The 23,007-nt window shown below is 33.6% G+C and overlaps 1 protein-coding gene across 3 annotated transcripts in view; it reads right to left on the bottom strand.

The window, feature by feature from the left end:
• LOC118186043 (uncharacterized) overlaps positions 1–23,007 on the bottom strand; it is a 110,368-nt gene that overhangs the window by 22,149 nt on the left and 65,212 nt on the right. For all 3 annotated transcript variants that reach the window (XM_035356028.2, XM_085812193.1, XM_085812194.1), the window contains exons 3-4: positions 5,757–5,849; positions 97–231 (exon numbers count right to left, since the gene is read on the bottom strand). In XM_035356028.2, coding sequence (XP_035211919.2) covers positions 97–231; positions 5,757–5,849 — 228 coding nt within the window. The remainder of the gene's footprint in view (positions 1–96; positions 232–5,756; positions 5,850–23,007) is intronic.

The raw sequence follows: 23,007 nt of genomic DNA, 5'->3' as shown, positions 1-23,007 counted from the left end.
TAAAATGTATATATATTATGCAACTGTAATTGTGCAGATGTAAAAATTATACCGTGAGTATATTTTAAAACTTTATATTATGAAAACATAACTTACAAAGCATTCAGCAGCATCGTCCATAAAACCCAGCTGAAATCTCCTTTGATCACAGAAAGTCTTTGCCAATGCATGCCTCAAAGCATCGGGTGGCAAAGCTGATTCTTGACTGTACTGAAACTGCGTAAATAATTCCTAAAATTAAAAAAAAATGCATGTGTAAATAATCTGAAGAGGAGGTTATTTGTACATAATATTTCTGTATAAGCAGCAGTATCAAACTTTTCTCTGAATGCTAATGCAGTAATGGCAAAGTCAAATAGTCAGTCAGCACTATAATTCAAGTAGTCAGTCCAATACTTGACTGACTAACTATTTGACTTTGTAAGCTCTTCCATAATGGAAATGTGCATCTAATGATGCTGTGTTCTCTGTGAAAACACACTGCATAAACTTAAAAATTTACTCAATACAATTACAGTCAAAAGTCTTTAATCCGGACGTCCATAATCTGGAATAATCTATAATCCGGACCTCAAAGCTACAAACTTTCTGCACATGTGTAAATGCATAATGCGTTTATGCATGAGAACAATACCTTTATGCATATGCATTTAATGTACAACAGACGATATAAGCTAAGCCAAAATTACCTAATTATCTATTTCAGTTAATGTTGCAGGTTGCATTGTTCCTTAATCTTCGAATTGGATCCAGCTTATTATTTTTTGCAGACTGTTAGAGCAATTTTATAAAAGTAAGCTTGAACTTTCGATTATGTCGAATAGAATTTCCGATTCTGGAGCTGCCAAAGGCTCTACAAAGCGAAAGCATGTTTCGATGTCCATTAAACAAAAAGTGGAATTGCTGCAAAAAATGGATAAAGGCATGAAGAAAGTGACAGAGAGGTGATATGTTGATCTGTCAGCACTATCCTCATCTTCAGCACAGATGTTTTTATTTTATTCAGCTTATAATTCCTTACTAAATGTAGTGTTTCATCTCGATGTACTCCGATGTGATTTAAATCAATTTCCTCGTCATTATAAATATCACGAATACACATAAAATAGTTTTCTAACTGCAATTTTCTAATTTCAACTATGCGTAATGTATGCTTTACGCATGTGCGCGTTGAAAGAAATGTTTAATAAAGTAAACAAATAAATATTAAGCCTTTTTTTTTTTTTTTTTTTGTAAATTTTGATACTCTTTAGATCACAATTGCTCTTTACTTCATAAATTACAATTTCATATTTTTAATTGTATAATTTCTGCATGCCATCTTAACAGATTTAAACTGATGATCTATAATCCGGAATCGCCGAAGTCCCGACGAGTTCGGATTAAAAACTTTTGACTGTATATGGTTATGTAATAAATTCAAATCATAATTCGCAAGCCTTGTAATGAACACCGCTGTAAACTTAAAACTGAAACTGTTAAGTTGCATCGGGAACTATCCACAACTGAACTTTAAAAAAACTGTTCAGTTTTATCATAGAAGATTTCATCAGATACACAAGTTCAGTGTATTGCAATTACTGCTTAAATTGTCGAATCTGTTTGAATTTTTGCCTCAATAGAAAGTTATATCTTTGACATTTAATTATTTATCATTACAACATAATGCATAAATTGTTAATAAATGACTTAAGCATCGCATAATTCTAATTTAATTTCGTAAAGTCAAAATGCTTTAAATAGGTAGGAAGTAATCAAATAATTTAAAATTTTAGAATATTGTGCATATTTATCGAGTTGTTTTCTTGTCCATATATTTCATGGAAGAATGATCGAGTTCAGTAATAATATAAATACGTAATATGAGTAATACAATTAAAATACTGTTATTCATGCTACATAATTATGTAGAATATTTTACGCCAAGAAGTAAGAAAAATTCAAGGGTAGAATATCTTAACTTGTAGAAAGAACGTGGAACATTCTTCTGAGCCTAGTCGGAAGCAAGCGCTATCAAGGAATGACCCATTTGTTAGTAATTCTTATAAATCTCTTAACTCAGTCCATTGGCTTTTCATTCATTTTCTTTAGTGATTGCTCACTCTTATTCAATTCATTTTCTATTAACGAATATGTAGAGTTAATTGCATTTATTTGCAAAGGTACTCCTTACCAAAACGCCTTGTCCTTGATCCTATTTGTAAGGGGATAGCTAGAAATGACTTTGGAAACATTGTATTTGGGAGAAAAGAAAATCTCAAGAGGGGAAGATTGATGCAAGATCGGGCAATAATTTTCCGGTGATGGAAAAAGGAATTCGGGTGAAAGAATATGGCCACGGGATATTTTAATGGAGAGCTGTAGGTGTGAAAACAAAAACAGAAGAGTTATATCACCATGGATATAACGGCCATTTACATGTTACACGGAACCGTATTTTATAACTGTAGTATTTACTGTACGTGAAAAAAATCACATAAACCATTTAACGACGTTGATGATCTCCGCAAAGAGTACAAGCAGTATTTTTTTTAATAGAATGTTCCCCCTCCGGCGGAAAGCGCATTTCGTTACCATAGCAACAGAACAGATGGCTTTGCCTTTTCGTAGCCACCTCCATAAAATAATGCGTAATAAATAAATAACAGTAAAAGAATCAGTTCATTGTCCCTCAAAGCTATTGAAATGATTCGCTTTTGGTTACACATACGGATATCAGCCGATAAAATTACACATAACAGATGTAAATTGCAGGATTACTGCAGCACAAATGTAAAGTCACAATGAAAAATTACAATGTTGGCATATGAGTATTATTATTTCAAACTATTTTTTAAAGCCACTGGCAAATTTAATTAAAAATTTAAGTTACAGTAACTATAAAAACAATTTCATGTTTTAAGTTCTCCAAACAATAATTTAAGAATCATTCTACAGATGTAAAATAATTATGCAACGAATAATATGTAGGAAAATATACTTTATAAATCAATATTCTATTCTGTATTCATTTGTTAGCACAGTTAATCATCTTTATAACTTCCTTTTCTTTATTTCGTAGAATAGCGAAAAATAATTTTTTTCTTGGAGCTTGAAGAGCCAAAAAAAGCAAAGATACTCATGTCTGTTCTTGAAATTCTCCGGAAATACATGCAACAGTTCTCCAAAATTAAGGCCAATTAAAAACTGAATTTTGCGCAATTTGAATATAAAACTGTAGGTAAGTCTCCATTAAGATAATTTAGGGCCATAGGAGCAGTATTCTTCCAAAGCTTCTCTTACCGACATTGTTAGTTTTTACGGGAAAAAAAAAAAAAAAAATCTAAAATGTTTCAGATTTTAAATTACGTCCAAAGGGGCGTTTTTTAACATTTTGTGTGTTACCTTTCTTTATTAAATACCATGTTCCTCGCACTTAAACCATAAGATCCAGTGCAACAGCAATATCGCAAAATAGTTTTAAAACGAGCATATCTTAAGAATTTCCGATACAGAGACTCACGCGCTGGAGATAAAAATGTTTTTTCTGCACAACGTTGCCATTGCTCGCTTTGAAATCCTTGAGTTTGTTAATCAAAAATTCGTCAAAGTTTTAAAAAATAGGAAATCGATCATAAAACAAATTTCAAATTTGGTCTTCCACATGCTCATATTCGTTGGAGGATTACGTTATTCAAAATTCGATGACTCTATGTACCGTTGTTTTATCACAATACGAGAAATATACATACATTTATGCAGATTTTTCATTATTTAATTTCTTCAAATATAATGCAGGACTCTAACATTTTGTGGCAACAGTTTGAAAAGTGAACCGACATTTATGAGTCCGACGCAAAATGCCAAAACGAAACTAATAGTCCTTCGGGATTCAAATCCCTTTGGACTAAAAAAAAAAAAAAAAAAAAAATATTGTACTTTTATATAATTACACGGTTACACAGTGATCTAGGCGTCTCAAATCAAGGCCTTAATCAGGGCTTGACAAGCCTAGATTGGGCTACAAATATTGCTCACATCACATGCAGCAGAAGCAAACTTCTCAAAAGTGAGTCGAACAATGATTAATTAATTCCATTACTGGTTTAAATTAGTTACATATTAATGACCTCTTATTAGGTATTTTATTCGAAGAACAGTTTCAAATCTCGGTATTTATAAGTTATTGCAACCACCTTAGTAGAAATCGCCGAACTCGGGTAAACAGGCATATAATAATTATTCATGGCAAATACTCGGTTTCCAATGTCGCTAATTTTCTTATACGTTCTTTTTGTCATATTCGAAGTTCTAACAGTTATTTTCTGTCTTAAAGTCTTTTTGCTTGTGCATTTGCCTATAATAGAAGAAACAGAGATTCAACTTCTGCGGGAATACAGTATTTTGCTGAAAAATCGCTAAAGAAATAATGCTTCGAATCCTTTCTCAAAGCGGTGGCTACGAAATTTTCGTCACAGCAAAAACAAAAACCCGTTTGTAACTACGGTTACTGATTGTTTTTTGGAATAAATATATAACTGAAACGTAAAGTATGCATGCATATACTTTTTTTTTTAATAAATAACTGCTCTTTTTCTTTCGTAAAATTCGCCAAACTACGCCAAGCTGGTTGCAATACGTAACTAGCCAAACCGCATATAACCCTTTGTTCCTTTACTATGTACCCACGCAGGAAATGAGAATCATTTTATTAGCGCCAAGATAGAAGCGCCATTTGTGAAGCAACATGTCATCCCAAATGACCAACCTCCATCTACAATCTAATAAAGTTCCAAAGCCATCTACTAAAAGCGTGATGGGAAATATAACCCATTTTTCTGTTATTTCAAACTATTTTTATTATTTTATTATTATTCTGTTGCTGTTACGCCAGCAGCATGGAATAAAGAGACATTAAATTATGTTTAAATTTAGAAAAGATGCTACAAACATAGTAGTATTTATGAGACAATGGTATGGGAATAGTTGTTTATTCCATGCACAGATATTCAAGTTGTATGCTTGTTTTCAAAATAGTGTAGAAGCGATTGAAGAAGAAGTTAAGCCTGTCCTCCGAAACCTGTTTGTAATGAGGAATTCACTATAAATCTTAGAAAAGCGTTCATAACGAAATGTTTTTTGATTGTGAGAATGATAGCACACAAGTCTGTCGTTGATTAGAATATTTATCGACAAATTTTAATTGAAGACTTGCAAAAGAAAAACAAAATCACTTCCCAATTCGTACCACATTCTTTGTCCGATGTCCAAAAAACATGATAATATTCACAATGTAAAAGATTCTTCAAACTTGTCACAGAAATTAAATTTTCTTAAAACTAATTGTTATGAAGAATAAAACATGGTATATTTGCTTTCACACCAAAATTAAGTGCCAAAAATCAGAAAGGAATGCATCATCAGCTAAAGGGAAAAGCCAAAACAATATCAAGTAAGAGCCTCTCCTCCGCCATCAACATAAGAATCTTCGCCTTTCTCAGAAAGCAATGTTGATTAATGTTTATTACTGTATAAGGTTTTGTAATTAACCTTATTAATTAGCACTGACACGTTTAAGTAAATACGTATGCTGTTGTAATTTTTGTCTTAAATCTGTAAAGTATAAATACTTTTTACATATTTAAAACATTCTTGTACCCACATACCCGACAATTCCTAGGGACAAATGCTACTTCGCGGTTTTTCAGCTTTCGCGGAAGGTTCTGGTCCCCATTAACAGCGAAAAACGAGGAATCACTGTAATAAATGCAATTTACCTTTAAAGCACAGAAAATACAAGATTCCGCCATACAAGCATGTCCAGTGAGTTCTCGAAAACTTCTCCTAAAAGCGTCCAAATGCCAAAGAACCTGCAATAAAATATTTACTTTTTATTACTTTATACAACTAATCGACGATGAATGCATGATTACATATTCAGATTTCAGAATACTGATTTGCTAGAAAGAGAAAGCAAACAGAGATTTATAAATAAAATTTCAGCGTTTGCTGTCCATCATTCAGGAAAAAACGCAGTTTGCGTTTTTAAACGCAAATCTTCAGCAGATACAATTTTCCTTTTCAAAACATTTCCAATGAAAATTTTCATTTTGATTCGGCAACATAACCTAATCCATTATTCAAATTTTAAATTAATGGTTAAAATACATTTAAATATTCCATAATTTTAATTTTTTTCGATTATTTCAACTAATAACGATGAATTTAAAATGAGTTAAAATGAATTATGATTTGGAAAAAAAAATGTTAGTCCGATATATGCTTTTTTAAAATCACTAAACATTTTAAACGCTCTAATAATATTTAAAAAAAAACCATGTAATTTTTTTTTAATTACTAAAACAAAGGAAACAGAAGAAGTACAAGGTGAATCTGTATATATACAGGGCCGTTCCTAAAATTCCTAAATTGTTTCCAAATTATCTGCTCGCGTACTTTCCTAAAATTGCCGCCCCAATTTAATAAAAATAAGTAATAATAATAATAATAATAATAATAATAATAATAATAATAATAATAAAAGCTCAGAGCTTAATAAAATTTCTATTTCATAACTCACGTACGTACATATGATAAATTGTATAAATAATACTTACATATGACAATATTACATATGAAGTCCGGCCGCCCCTGATTTTTGCCGCCCGTATACTTTTACGCGCTGCACTCCCCGCTAGGAACACACAATTGTCAGCTACCCCCCCCCCCCCAGTGAAATGGATCGATTGTATCATGGTCTGGTTTCCATGAGTTTTGCAAGAAAGATTTTCTTAGAACACAGATCTGCATTCTGGCCAGATGACCGACACCATTTAAGTTTCTGTAGTTTGAAGAATTTTACTAAATCAAGTCGTCCACAAATCTTGTATAGTTCTAAATTAGATCTTTTCCACCACCTCACACGGACCCCACCAAGTATGTAAAGCAAAATTTCTCTCAACGAAACTACCCAAAGGTTCATCATGACGTAAAGTCACTGTCCAAGCTTCCGAAGCATAAGTCAGAACAAACCTTCTAAAGTAAGAATTTAGTTAATTTCAGAAAGCTGGATTTTAAATAGCTCTTCAGACTGTGAAAACATCTATTTGCAGCAGAGGTTCTTTCAGGTATTTCAGAAGTTATCTCATTTCTACAATCCATCGCCGCTCCCAGATATGTGAAACTGTAGAGTTTTTCAAATCTATAGCTACTAATTTCTAAATGACTAAGTGGTAAGCCAGATTTTAAACAAGGCATATATTTAATTTTATTTTCGTTAACAGACATTTTAAATCTTTTTGCACTTTTTCCCGATGCCGTGAATGCCTATTTAAGAGCAGAACAGTACGAGCAAAAAATGCAAATACCACCTGCATTAAGCCAGTAACTGAATTGTCTTATCAAAAATATTTCCTCTAGTACTGATTCTAAAAACTCTAATAACTGTTTCGAATGCAACACTAAACCAGGAGGGCCATGCCAGTGCATCCTCCTGTCTCACTCCACTCTTGACCTCAAGTTCTTCTGTAAGGTCACCTTGTAAACGAATTTGCATCTTTGTTATGTTAAGAGCCAAAACCACAAGTGCAACAAGTTTTTCTGGAATATTTAGTTCCCGCATGGCCTGTGTAAGTAACTTCCTATTAATGCAATCATATACAGTCCTGAAATTGATAAAAAGTTGTCTGTATCGATTCCAAATTCTCTGCATTTTTCAAAAACCTGCCTTACGTCGAAACTCTACTCAACAGTCGATCTTCCCCTCCTAAAGCCGCACTAACAATGGCCGATCGCATTATCAACGTAAAGTAAAAGTCTGTTAAGAAGAATAGTTGATAGAACATTATGGGATGGGCAAAGATGACTTAATTCCCGTATAATTACTGTTAATCAAGCACATATCCCTTCTGCGTATGAGACAGACGTTACTGAGTTTCCATTCCGTTGGGAGTGTCTCATATTCCCAGATAAGTTGAATTAAGTTCTTAATTAGTAGAATGAAACTAGGTCCCGCAGCTTTATCTGGAGTTCTGAAGAAATATCGTCTGGCCTAAGAAATTTATTGTTTATAATTTCTTTACAGCATGATTCACCTTTTCTTGAGAGGGAAGTCAACAGGCCGTAGGTTTCTGCTAGGCATTTCGTTTTATTATTAGCCAAAAAGGCGCTGAACATGCAACAGCAGACTGCAGTAGCGTTTTCGTTTGCTAGCTTCTATATTGCAACAAATAATATAAACAATAAGCTGGAATGGATGATCTAATGTTAAACTAGAGCATGAAATTTTATCAGAACATACGCACATCCTATGCGCTAATGAATCTTATACAACAGACGTAACAAATACTTTATGTAGAGTCAGTGCAACCGGTCCGGCTGCACCTACTAGACAAATTTTTTTATAATTTAGAGAAGCACCAAGCGGCAAAATTTAGTAATGAACAAAATTTTAGAATTCAGGGAAGGCACTGGGCAGCAGAATTTAGGGGCCGCGAAATTTTTAGAATTTAGCTCCTGAATTAATGATAAAAATTGAAATACGTACTTAGCTACATTTATACGATTCTGTATGACAGATATATCAAAACCTATTTTTAAAAAAATAATTTTTCAAAATGCTTTATAACTGGTATCACTAGGATTCATGAGCGACTGTATAAGAAGAAAAATGGTGCACTTGCCTAATCCTGGAATCTAGTAAAAAATGTGTTGCTTTATTGATGCGTGTACAGTACACACATTTTTGTATGTATGTATTACATATTCTGACTATAAATCGCTCAAGTTAAACCAGTTAAATACAAATTTATTGACGTGATTGCCTCCAGCCTTTTCCCCACCCCCTAAAGAAATTTTCTGTGGACTTCCATATGGGTATAACGTAATGCATGAAAAATTTAATTACGTTTCATATGATTTTTATTTTTATCTTTTTCTTCCTGCCCCTTTGGCGGGCACTTAGCAAACTTAGGCTTGGCCACTAAGTCGTGGTGACGTTATTGTGGAAGCACCTGATAGCTGGGCCACCGTTACCTCTTATGAAAAGACGAAATATCGGAGAAGGCATGGCAGAAAATTCGAGCCTGGGTCCATCGGTACCGCAGTAGGCTTTCCTAGCCAGTATACCGTCTCGGCGGCAAATGTTTTGGTACTATTCCGTTTTGAGGACGGTAAAAAATTGCAGCGAAAATGTATGCGCAAAAGCGCCCATTTAACAGCGCGCCAAATCTAGCGTACGCGTTGATTTCAGATTGCGTAAGTTTATATAGTTATATATGTCTTAAGACGCCATTGAAATACTAATTTAATTTTAAATCCTTTTTTGATGTCCTATGGATTTTACAATTTGGGAATTGCCCATGACAAAAAGTCTGCAATAGAATTTTGGGTAAAGTGCAGAATCACTCACTGCTTGACGCGTTTTTAAGAATTGCACATACTCGGTGTCCATGTACACATCGACCTATTTTCACTTAAAAAAAAAATCCCAGAATTGCACAAAAATGGCACTGCGCACACCCTTGACTTTATCTATATACACATCGACTTATTTTCACTTAAAAATGTAAAATAAAATTGACAAAAATCCAATTGTTCTTAACCCTTATAAAAAGCGGCAAACAAATAAGTGGGCGATTCTGCACTTTACCGAGAATTGTTTCAAAGAAAAGGCATCATTCATTATAGAAAATTGTGTTTGAACAACCAACGAGATGAAACTATGCTTTAGCGATAACTCGGTAGCGAAATAGCGATGCAGGCATCCATTCAGTTATGTTTAGCAATTTTTATATAAATTATAATAATGATCTGAAATAGTTATTTACTCCTATGCTTCCATTCAGTCATGTTTAGCCTTTTTTATATAAATTATAATAATAAAAAGTATTATATGAAATTAACCTTTCATCTAAATTAAAACATCAATCTTCTTGCGTTAGGGTTGCCGCAATTATTTTTGGCAGCACTGGCATCGACAATAGTTTGGCGAATTTTTACAGCCCTCAAAACCGAATAGTACCAATTTTTATAACAGAATGGTGAATTTATTGAAAAATACGTAACTGGTTTTCAAATTTAAGAAAAAAAATTGTATTTTATTGAATTTTTTAATACATAGAAATGTAGTTAAGTACAGATATATATAAAATCACAGGCTGAAAAATTTTACTACGCTTTTTTTTTTTTTTTTTTTTTTTTTTTTTTTTTTTTTTTTTTGTTGTTGTTGTTGTTGTTAATATACTATACGGCGGACGTGGCTTATTTTTTAAAATAATCTAAGATTCATATTCGAGTTCGCAGTCACACTACCATGCAATCGAGATCACAAACATTATCTACGCTGTCCATATCAGCATATCGAAAATATGCCCAAACTGTTTTCAGTTTATAGAGTTTTTCAGCTTCGGAATAGGGTTTTATTTAATTTTCTGCCGTACCTTTTATTTAGTTATCAAATTAAATTATTTTATTTAACAATTTAGTTATATATTTCTTAATTTCTGCAAGAACTAATCGTAAAGTACCTTCACCATGTTCTTTTTCAGCTGTCAGTCAAAAAACAATTATGCAAAGAGTGCACTACTTTTATCTTTGTTTAGGCAGCTCGCACTGAATGCAACTACGGTGGTTCGCCATTTTCTTTAACAGCTACTATCTATACTTGATCTGGAGTGTGATCTTGGCCAATTTCTTTTAATGCCAAGTACAAGAAGGAGAACACACTCGCCTACGGCACAACTGAATCAATATTTACAAAAGCTTTTAGCACAGACGGCAGACGATCATTTTTAGAATTATTACCGTATTCGCAAGGTTTCTTGCAAGTAGATAGAGATTTGCAAATTCAAATTCCAGATTCGCAAAGAATAGAACAATTTGTCAATTTTGATAATGAGTTAATAAATTATTAAGCATTGCAGTATTTTTTTTTCTTTTTTTACTTTTATACGTTTACTTTTCAAAGCTAATGTTTTTAACGGAAAATTAGCGTCTCTTGGAATTTCGCATGAGAAAACCAATCGTGGATTTCATAGATCCACGACAGACACCACAGTATTTGACATTGGTCTTATGTAGTGCTGAAGTGCTATTTATTTTGACATTCTTAAAAGTGTCTTCTGCCCTATTAAATATCACGTTCTCGACGCTTACCCTATACAAAATTCGATTTAGCAACAAAATCAAAAAATATTTAAAAAGAATATCTTTAAAATATCTTCAAAATTTCAGATAAACAGTTTTACGCGCTGGAGATAAAAATGTTTTTAGTGTTGTTTACTTGAAACACACAATAAAACAAATTCGAAATTCAAAATTCCGGATTGCAGGTGCCCATATTTGGATATAGAACTAAGTTATTCAAAATTGGATGGCTCTAGGTACAGTTGTCTTTTCACAATGAGAGAAACATACATACATTTATGCAGATTCATTGCTATAATATTTGGTGGCAACAATTTGATAAGTGATACGCTGTTTATAGTGATTCAACGCAAAATGGCATTTTGAGACTATTTTTGAGACTGATTCTGTTTTGAGACTATCCCATTCGGGATTAACGTACTTTTTGGTCTAATAAGACTCGTACGATATAATGATTAGCATATCAGTCCGTTATCAGGAATACACACGCTTGATACTTAGCAAAAGTACAGAGTATTTACCAAGTATTTCTCGCTTCACAAACTCCTAATCTACCTCCAAGAGTTTTTCATTTTTCTCTCCCAAAGAAAAGTAGGTGCCATTTCCACTTTAAAAAAAATCTTTAAAGATCTTAAATATTTAAAATTACCGATAATGCCGAGAAAACCTACGGTTACAGTTACTTTACAGATAGTTTGGAAAATGGGTTTTAAATTTGTTTCGCAAATTTTCCTTTAGAGAAATTTCCCACAAAATACACCACAGGCAAAATACTAACAAATCGAGATTATTTTCCACTGGCAAAACAGTAACGCAAAATAACATGCAGCAACAACAGCCTCTTTCGGGTTATTTAACCAAAATGTAAGACAAAAACCTCTAAAAACTTATATTTGTCCCCCCCCCCCCGCTCTTTTTTATGCGCCTGAAAGTAATTTCGTTCAAAAAGTGGGTAAAGAGATGAGGACTAACTTGAAACAAATGAAATAATGTGAAAAACCACGAAGCGCAACGATGAGATGTTCCCACAGAAGAGAAAGACATTGGTTTTTTTTCTTCATGGATGGTTGGTTACAAGAGTCTAGATAATAAATTACAGAATGACTCACACATCAGTTCATCAGCCAGCTCTGCTAACACAAACTTCGAATGCAGCAATTGTATTTGATGGAGAGGTCATTAATAAGTCGTAATTATTTTGAATCTGCAGGTGCGCTGATAAAAAATCTTTTGTGAAAATAATGAGCCAGAACAATGAAAACTGAGAAATAGCCATTGGCAACTGATTTAGTACTTTTCTTGTCGTCAAAGAAAACAAATAAATATCATGCAAAAATTATAGATGAAGCTATTTTGTAAAGAACATTTTGAAATTCTCGTGTCATTCAGATACAAATGGAGCCCACCTCCCCCCCCCAAAAAAAATACGATTCCAGTTTCTTACACTAGGATCATTTAAAAAAGAATATTTTAACCAAACTCTGAATTTCAAAGCATTTTATGACAAACTAGAATTAACAAAATAATCTTTCTGAATAAAAGAAAAATGTAAATCTTTGAGACGTTACTTCCATTGCCCAATAATATAAACAGTTAGGATAAGATGTCGGCTATCTATAAAAAGAATATCTGGTACTTTTCCGTTTCGCCGGCGCAAATCTCGCCAAGCAGACTTTATTGGCGACAACATACAGTATACACATAAAAAATATTTTAAAAATTTTAGTTCTAAGAATACTTTTTTTGAAGGCATAAACATTTTAATATCACTTAAAACTTTATAAAAAGTCAAGACAATAAATTTGTAAAAAGACATTAATTTAAGAATTTACTATGCTTTCATGGTTCAACATCCTAATTCGCCGATTCATATCACGTGACCCCAAGCGATCTTGTCTCACGTAAACTACGCTACAAAAATCTAATTCTCTAATTATCTACATTAATCAGTAATTAATCAGTTAACTCAGTAATTATCTACATTAATTTCGAGTTAAATCTTAATTTGGAACACAAGTTTAAATGTAAGAAATATTTCAATGCGTACGAATAGCTTACTCAGAAATTATTTAAAACTGCAGTGCTTTACTTCGCTAATGCATTCTCATTAGAATGGATGAATTTAACCCATGACTTTCCTTTTCTATATTTTCGGCTTCGGGTAAGCGCTGTGATTGCATCCTAATTGACTTAATTACCGAAAATGGACTATCAGATAAAAATTCTATGTAATTATATGCCAGTATTGAAAGAAACAATCAATCTGATAAGAAAAAGCTGCGACTTGTCTTGAAAATGAGGCGTAAAAGGTTACCAGCGAGAATATTCCGTTTGGCATCGGTTGTACCATTATTGGCGACTTTATCGCTTGCGCCGGTAAAACGGAAAAGTACCGAATATTTATATTGTTACGAATTTTGTATTTAAATAGCTAATTTTAGTAGAACTATAATTAAAATTGTTTGTATTTCCCCGTGCAACGCTGGGTGATACAAATTTTGAGAGAAAGCTATGCCCGAAAAGTAAAAATACAGAAGCACGTGCACTTAACTTTGAATAAATGGATATCTTGGTAATTTGCATTGAAATTGAATAAAGGTAATTGACTACTGTGTTAGCTGTAACCGTAATTACATCGTCTTGCTGCTTTCCAGTAATCTAGAGAAGCAGAAATTCCTCGCGACCGATTGAAAGCTAAAAATCCACAGAGAACGTCTCAACTCAGTTGTTTAATTAGCTACTGTTGTTATTGTTGCGAATTCGGCGTGAGATTAGAATAGCTTTCTCTTTAGATGCGCTATGCATTGCGTTCTGTTTAACGTTTTCAGTGGTTTAAAGTGTAACTACTGATTATACTGCGTGGTACGAGTATTGTGAACACTTGTACCTCAAGGAGAAGAATTTAAGAGTTCTGATATATTTCTGTTGATAGGAATAAATTTGATTAACTTATTACAGGACTTGTGCATTCAATCTATTACGAACCCGTACGCACGCAACAATATCATCACGGTTAAATCCAATTTTATGAACCTCTACTGAAAAATCTCAAACCTCAGTGATTTCCAAAATGGCACGGTTTCTGGTTTGAATCTAGAAGCGGTACCAACTACCAGAACAGTCAAAATCAGTAAAGACGAAGAAAGGAAGCAATATCAAAAATTGTTACCATCTATTTTGAAACAACGCTATACAGAAACTATTAATGACCGCCCCTCCGGGCATATGACATGAAATGTAAGCTCAATTAATAACCCAAATTTCTAGGTCCTATGCCCAAGAAAAGAGGTGCGGGACACTTTCGCACATATAAATTTTCCGCATATCTCAGTGTGTGTGTGTGTGATTATGGCAGAGCCTCGAGGGCTATCTGCCTAAAGGGAGGGATGCCTTCGTGGAGGACTTTCTAAGGGAAACTGGCTCGTATACACGTTACACACGGGGAAAACCACGAAAACGCCCGTGCAGACAGCCCGTTCGCGGGATTCGAACCTCGGACCGAACTACCAGTCTTCAGCGACTTTACCACTCAGCCGCTGGTGGGCTCCGCATATCTCAGAAGCAACTCTATTTGATGGAAGTACATGAAATTTTCTAACAGCCGAAAGTGGCATGTGTAACTGTCTTGACTCTTGATTCTAGTTCACGGACATGCTTGTGACAATGTAAACCAGCCGTTCTCAACCTTTTGACTAACGCGTACCATCTGAACAAAAATTGAAAACCTTTAGTACCACCACTACAAAGTACTACTACTACGACCACTCTTGAGCAAATCTCAAATCGCATAAATTTAGGAGTGTTACAGAAAAACCTCCATCAGGATGTTGGGGTTTTAATTTTTGAATTTAAGAGCTAAAAATACTTTGCTTCTCCTACGTACCGCCTAATTTTCTCTTGCGTACCACCGGCTGAGAACCCCTGATGTAGACGATCATACCGTACCTCAGGTTTCAAAGCACTTTCTGTAATTCGGTAGCACAGACTTTTTTTTTTTTTTTTTTTTTTTTTTTTTTTGGTGCATATGTATGGTCCTTTTCGCTATAGCCGAATTATGCGCCATTTTTCCTTAAACCATCTATAAAAGTCGAGATTAGAATAATTTTTCAGAAAACAATATTGGTAATTTCGCAAATAGGCACAGCTTCAGTATAGCCCACCCAGAATTTTAACCAAAAAATATCGCCAAGACCAGCGATAAATTATATGATGTGGTAACCCATACTATTCGCCAAACGCAATATAAACAATGGGACAGAATTATGGTTACAGCTAATATAGTAGTCAGTTACATTTATTCAATTTCAAAACAAATTACCGAGATATCCATTTACTTATAGTTAAATGCTCGTGTCAATGTATTCTTACTTTCCCGGCATAGCTTCTCTTAAAATTTATCTCGCGCTGCATTGCACAGGGAAATACAACATTTTTTTTAATTAGAATTGTACTAAACTATTTACACAAAATTCGGTACTATTCGGTTTCGAGGGCCGTAAAAAACCGCCAAACTATTGTTGATGCCAATGCTGGCAAAAATAATTGCGGCAACCCTAACGCAAGAAAGGAAGTATAATAGCGAATAACTATTTAAGATTGATGTTTTAATTTAGATGAAAAGTTACTTTCATATAGTACTTTTTTATTATTATAATTTATATAAAAAAGGCTAAACATGACTGAATGGAAGCATAAGAGTAAATAACTGTTTCAGATTATTATTTTAATTTAGATAAAAAGGTTAATTTCACATCATACAATTTATTATTATTATTTATATAAAAAAGGCTAAAATAACTGAATGGAAACATACTCATTACAAGTTTCTTTCCTTCACCGCCATTTTGCTACCGAGTTATCGATAAAGCATAATTTCATCTCATGATTGTTCAAACATAATTTTCTATCATGAATGATGCCTTTTTTTTTTTTTTTTTTTTTTTTTTTTTTAAAAAAACTTCTATTGTAGACTTTTCTTCACTCGGCAATTCCTAAATTGTAAAATCCATAGCTTTATCATAAAGAGAATTAAAAAATTAAACTAGTATTTCAATGGCGACTTACAAATATAGAACTATCTAAAACTTACGCAATTTGAAATCAGCGCGTTCGCGAGATTTGGCGTGCTGTTTAATGGGCGAGTTTGCTAGATTTGGCGCTTTTGCGCATGCATTTCCGCTGCAATTTTTTACGGTCCCCGAAACCGAATTGTACCCAAAATTCGTAACACTGTTTTCGGCGATTGTTTAACGCTCATTTTTTGTGGAGAATACTGTTTTGGAGATCAGATTTTTGCATTTAGTTATGGATTGCTCTAAACCTGTTGTTAGTGATGTTGTAATTAAGTATCGAGAGATTTTAAAGGAAAATTTAAGGTGGGAGTTTTCAAACAAGCGTAAAAGTTTGGGAAAGCCAGACATTTCAAACAGATATTTTAAGTATGAATTAACAAGAGAGTATGAACGTTTTAGAGGATTTTTGATGATTGTGGATTATTGAAGGATAAAACGTGTTGCGAAAAATGTAAGATACCATGCAAAGGTATCTTACATTTGGGAAAGCCAAGCAAAGGTGAGATTTTCCGGCATTGTTTTTAAAATTACATCCTTTTAACCTTGATCATTTTCATTAATCATTCCTTAATATTTCTTTCTTTTAAAATCGTGTATAATAGTCGTAAATTTATTTCTATTATCCACGATTTCTGGTGAAATCAAGATGGCCGCTATTTTTGAAACACGGAGTTTCTTCGAAAATCTGGATGGCAACCATTTTTCAAAACAACGTATTTCATGTGCTTTGGCGCCAAAACAAATTAACCAAACTTTAAAGGTGGCCTATACTGAAGCTGTTCCTTCAAATCTGCTTATTTAATGACAGCACCACTTCATTGAGTCAAACGAAAACCCGATTAAATTTATACAAGGGGGAGGGGAAAAAACAAACGCCTTTATATGCAAGTGGGTCACAACTTATTTTCGCAAGAGGCGAATTTTCTTTGACATACAATTTTGCACATCTAAGATAAATTTTAATCAGTTGGTGTAAATACTATTTCCTTATAGCTACTAAACAGGATGAGTTAAATCATGCCTGTTGTTGTATTCCACGCCCAAACACCAATCGCATTGTCTTGCAGCAATTGTTACGCGTCATTCTGCAAGTAAATGAGCACACTTCTCCTTGGCTAGACTGCGTGAGTTTGAGCTGGGTGTTCCTAATTGTAATCGATTAAGATTCGATTACGATAGGCCAAGAAACAAAAAGATGACCGAATTAGGAGAGTTGTCTTAATTCAGTTAAAAAGCGGAAGTCTTCTAATAGCTTCTAACTCAGTTCTCTAAGTGAAAAACTTCAAATCTAGTTACAGAAGTTAAGGATGTTGAGGCCAGTCATTTGAACAAAATTTTCGGAGAAACTGTAAACCAATACTCAACCCTTATATTTTTATATGTAACTTTAAATAATTTTGAAATGACCGTGGTTCTGAACGATTTTGGTCTTCTGTGGAATTGTTTGCCACAAAGTGATTTTGCCCAGTTTGAATCAGCGTAAATTACTTCCCCCCATCTCTATGGGTGATGTCTCAATCTATTACTGCGTAGGGAAAATATAAAATAATTGTTTAACAATGTTTAACACGTTCAGCGCGGCGCCGGTGAACTTTCCGTGTGGCCGGCGTCGGTCCCTGGCCACCGGCACTGGAATTTTCGTTTGACTGGCGTCGGTCCGCCGGACCGACAGTATTAAAGTTAAAAAATAAATATAGTCTCAATGAAATGTGATCAAATTTAGTTTTATTAATGAAATTTATTAAAATATTCTAAACAAAAATACGGCTTAGCTCGCTGCCGGCTGAACGGAAAGGACAGCAAATTCGGCGCCGCGCTGAACGTGTTAATAATTAAAATATACATGTAAAATAATTATTTAATAATGATGGACAATTCGCGATTGACTCAACAGTATGTCGTGATCGACAGATTCCTAACGTCGTCTCACAGAAGTTGATTATTGGTGATGTTGGAACCCCCATTACTTAATTATGTTCTAAGAAATAGTAGCTTCTTTCAGGGTTATTCATTTTACACTGATGATGGTCATGAAAGATTTCGGCGCATAAAATCAAAGGTTTCCAAAGTGTGGGTAGCGAAACGTTTGCAGTTTTTTAAGGTTTGAAGTATTTAATTACGTATTTATTTGTAATTGTTAATTAATTTATAATTATTAACTAACAGTTAGCAACTATTAACTAAATGCAAATATTTTGGGCTGTAAATATCATACTTCTTAACTAACTCTAAATATCATGGATCGTGAGGCTGTTAATTCTGGGAAATACCAGAATAAATGTTTCCTTAGCAAGATGTTGATCTAATTTGAAACGAACCTTTATTTCGAGCAGTCTTCCACACAATAATACCATCCTGCCAACATTAAGCCAAACTGGTTAAGAGCTGTAGCTGTCCAGTTTCTGTTCCCTACAGCCGAAAGGAGTAGTTGTTTCAGATTTTGAACTTGGTAAATTTGCGATAAAGCATATGCTAACTATTTTCTCTTAGAAAATTCATTCAGTTTCATGAAAGTTAATGTGACGCAACTTTCTCTGCAAATCCCCTATATGAGGAAATTACTGAATTTCGTTATACATTCTTTAAACGTATTTTTAATAGCTTGTAACGTATTGTAGAAAATTTTATTTAGTAGCAAAAAGTAATGTCGGCATATATCCTTCAAGTTTGAAAATAATCGTTTTTGTAAGTTCAATAGCATTGTGAGAATAATGTAGCGATATATTCCTTAGAATGGTTGTAGAATTTAATCAGATTCCCGAAGTATCTAACAGGAATTAGGAACTTTTTGTACAGGCCCAGTCTCCCGAAAAAACAAAACTCTTTCTAAACTAACAAAGATCCGATTGAAGTTTCAAGATATCATTCGTCTTAACAAGTTTTTCTTCTCTGTACTAGAGCATAATTTCGGGACTCAGATTTCATGTCATCTTCATCGAACTTTTACCGATCAAACTGATTTTATTCTTTCTGAAGATTATTCCGCTAGCCATCGAACTATCCACACTGCTGCTTGTTGGATGGATATTCCGCTTCATTGTACGACCTTCCTTTGTTAAATAATATGTAACCTTTTTTTAAACCATTTCGTATGACCATTTAAAAAAATATGCGTTCGATCACCATGTGAGGTCGGGATTAAAAATGTGCAATAGTCATAAATGTCATCATATTATCTTATGAGTAGGTACCGACATACGTTAGTGTCGTACTTACGACGGCTCGTTAATGATCGACAGTTATGCGCAGGACATCACGAAAAACATCACAGGAAAGCAACACATGGCCCTTTGATGGATATTTTATTCTTACGCAAGCAACGGAAGCGGAGCTTACCACAAGCCTTCACTAAAAAAGAAAAACTGTTAATCGTGCGGCTTTATTCTTTTCCTATGGTTCGCTGGTTGCGTTCATTGTTCCCCGAAACAGTCGTGATTTTCTCTTTCGTTCCCGAACGCAGACTCAGAAGGGGTCGCGACCCGTTTACCTAGTATTTAGAGTCGCCAAGGTACCATACTTCCTGCCCATGGGGGTTGGATATTTAGAAAACATTAATGGAAGAGCAGTTTATATAGCTTTCTGGTTCACATAATTAGTCGTCATGTCCCAATACAGTTGTACCATTCGATTAGATCTTCCTTTTTCATTATCTATCGAAAAAAATTAATCATTGATTGAATTTTAGAATGTATATATTGCTTCTCGTATAAGTTTTCTTCAGAAAGTGTTGCACAATACGAAGATTAAATCTATACATATATATTGAAGAGCCTTTGTGTGTGTCTTTCCTTCGTGTTGCGCGTAAGCTAATAGACCCAGGGCTACGAAATTTGGTACAGACATGCATCTAGACAAGAACCAGTGTACCTTTAAGCGATTTTTGTACCAGCTTTTGTCAGGAATAAATAGATTGTTGAAGTATCATCAATGTAGTCGTAGCTTAAATTATCAGACGATAGTTTTAAAAAACAGAATCCATTTATTATATTTCAGGAGAAAAAAATAATTACAAAAATCATATCTCCGGAGTAAATAAAAAAGAACTACTAATAACATTTTGTATGAAGGTTTACTGCATCGTGACATTTAAGAAAAAGCCCCGATATTCCTTTTGCGAGTCTTTTTATAGCCCCTGGAAAGGCGGAGCTTCCATGCCTCGTCAGCCAATCCAGTTCGCTTGAAATATTTCCAGAACATTCTAAAGCTGTACGTGTAGAAAAGGCGGAAAAAACAACTTGACAATGGGGCTGTGGATTTAATTCCACGTACTTTCAAATAAGAGAACGTCGCCATTAAAAATGAAAAGAACATACATTTAGAATTTTAAGTGTATTCTTGATTATGGAATTTTATTATTACAAATATATATATATATAAAATATATATGTTTTTTGATGAAATCGCATCAAATCGGTAATTCTCTATCATTATATCAGCAACAATAGCACAAAGCCATTGTTGCTGATATATCACTGTTGCCATACTTGCTGATAGCATTGTTGCATTCGAGTGGCACTGTTGCCACTCGAAAAAAAGTGGGCGATAATTCTGTGCAGTTTTTAAATTTAATGTTTCTCTTGGATACTGGACGTTTGTCGAGAGAAGGCAACGGAAAGTCGATTAATTTATTTATTAGGATAATTAATATTTGCATTAACGGATATTGTTTATTTTAATTTTTTATATGTAATAAAATTTTATAATTTTTTGGGGGGGGCGGGATAAAGTTATTCTGCATAAGTTTGCTAATTGCTTTTCCAGTGAAATGGTAGAAGACTTTACTTGGAAACTCCTTTGGAGTAAGACATTTATTTGTGAAAGGCTATATTTACATGATAAAACACAACAAAAAGCGACAAAAATAACCCCAGCATTCAAAGTTTGTGAGTAAGTCAGATATTCGAATATGGTACATTGTTTTATGATAGAACAAATGTGATGAATTGGATAAACAAGCTTCTTTCCTATCTAAAGCATTCTTTCTTATCTAAATGCTATTTATATAAGAAAAACAGCTACTATGGAGCTTAGATGAGTATTTCACACAGTAATTAGACATGTGTACACCCTGCAAGCGCTCACACATACACACAAAATAAAAGGGCGGCATTTCTTTATCTCCCGTTCTGCCGAGCGGATTACCGAAATTTGACTTGCGTTTTTGATGTCTCGAAGCGCGACTTCAGATATTTTCTAAAATGACGTATCCATTTTTGCCCATATTTCGATTCTAAGCTTCAATATATGCAGGACCCGATTTAGACGTGCTAAGAGCCTAATGCTATTTGAGATATCGGGCCCCTTATATAAGTCCAGATAGTATATGTCAGCGCCAAATATGATTTTAGGTTTTTTGTGGAGACCCCCAAGAAAGCGGGAGCCCTGAGCTATAGCTTGTGTAGCTTATACGCAAATCCTGCACTGAATATATGCCTAAATATTAAATTTTATAAAATCTGATCAGAAACTGAGAAATTAAAAAATGTATCTTGGCGCATGTTTTTCATTTTGCGCCAAGAATAATTCACTTGGCGAAATTCTTAATTTACAGTAACCTATTTTCCTTTCTCTTCATTGCGCACCACAGGCAAAAAAAAGGACTTCATTCTTTCAAATAATTTTAACAAACAAAGTGCGTAAAGCCCATTTGGCGTTATTATAGCTTATAACAAACAAGCCAAATTTCAAAACACGCCAGTATATAAATTTACGTATATTTTTTGAAATTCTGAATAAAAAATTCTAATTTTCTTGCAGGTAGGCCTAAAATTAGAGGTCATAATTCAAAATGTTTTTGGAAAAAATTATAAAAATTACTAAAAAATACAAAATTTTAAAAACAAATCAGAATATAGCTGCGAATTCGATTTAGATTGAACCTAAATTTCGAACTTTGAAGGAAGGAATCCAATAAGTTAAATAAAAAAGAGATATTAATAAATATATACTACTATATTCAATTAACATAACATACAGGAGCTAAAATTTTGAAAACTACTCGTGTAATTTCTACAAAACTTGCCACTTTAGCATAATTTGAGTCGAAAAACCGAAATTTGGAAAAAAATAAGTACATCATTTCAGAAATACCTATGTTAGAAAAATGGGTACTTTTCCGTTTTGCCGGCGCAAACGATAAAGTCGCCAATAATGGTACAACTGATGCCAAACGGAATATCCTCGCTGGTAACCTTTTACGCTTCATTTTCAAAACAAGTCGCAGCCATTTCTTATCAGATTGATTGTTTCTCTCAATTCTAGTATACAATTACATAGAATTTTTACCAGATAGTTCAATTTTATATTGACAGTTCAATTTTATGCCGCGATAATTTTAAGTCAATTAGGATGCAATCACACTGCTCACCCGAAGGCAAAAATATAGAAAAAACAAAATCAAGGGTTAAATTCATCCATTCTAATGAGAATGTACTAGCGAAGTAAAGTACTGCAGTTTTACATAATTTCTGAGTAAACTATTCGTACGAATTGAAATAAGTCTTGCATTTAAACTTGTATTCCAAATTAAGATTTAACTTGAAATTAACGTAGATAATTACTGAGAGAATTAGATCTTTGGAGCGTAGTTTACGTGAGATCAGTTCACTTGGAATCACGTGATATGAAATAGCGAATCAGGATGTTGTACCATGAAAACATAGTAAATTGTTAAATTGTTTTTTTACAAATAAAATTTATTGCCTTTATTTATTGGCTTTTTACGAAATTTTAAACAATATTAAGATGTTTATACCTTCAAAATAAAAAATTAATAGAACTAACATTCGCTAACATTATTTATTTGTGTATA

Source organism: Stegodyphus dumicola, chromosome 2 (assembly GCF_044657685.1).
Source record: "Stegodyphus dumicola isolate Sdum_Otavi_A_Nest chromosome 2, ASM4465768v1".
Taxonomy (NCBI): domain Eukaryota; kingdom Metazoa; phylum Arthropoda; class Arachnida; order Araneae; family Eresidae; genus Stegodyphus; species Stegodyphus dumicola.
This window is presented reverse-complemented; position numbering and strand designations above follow the sequence as displayed.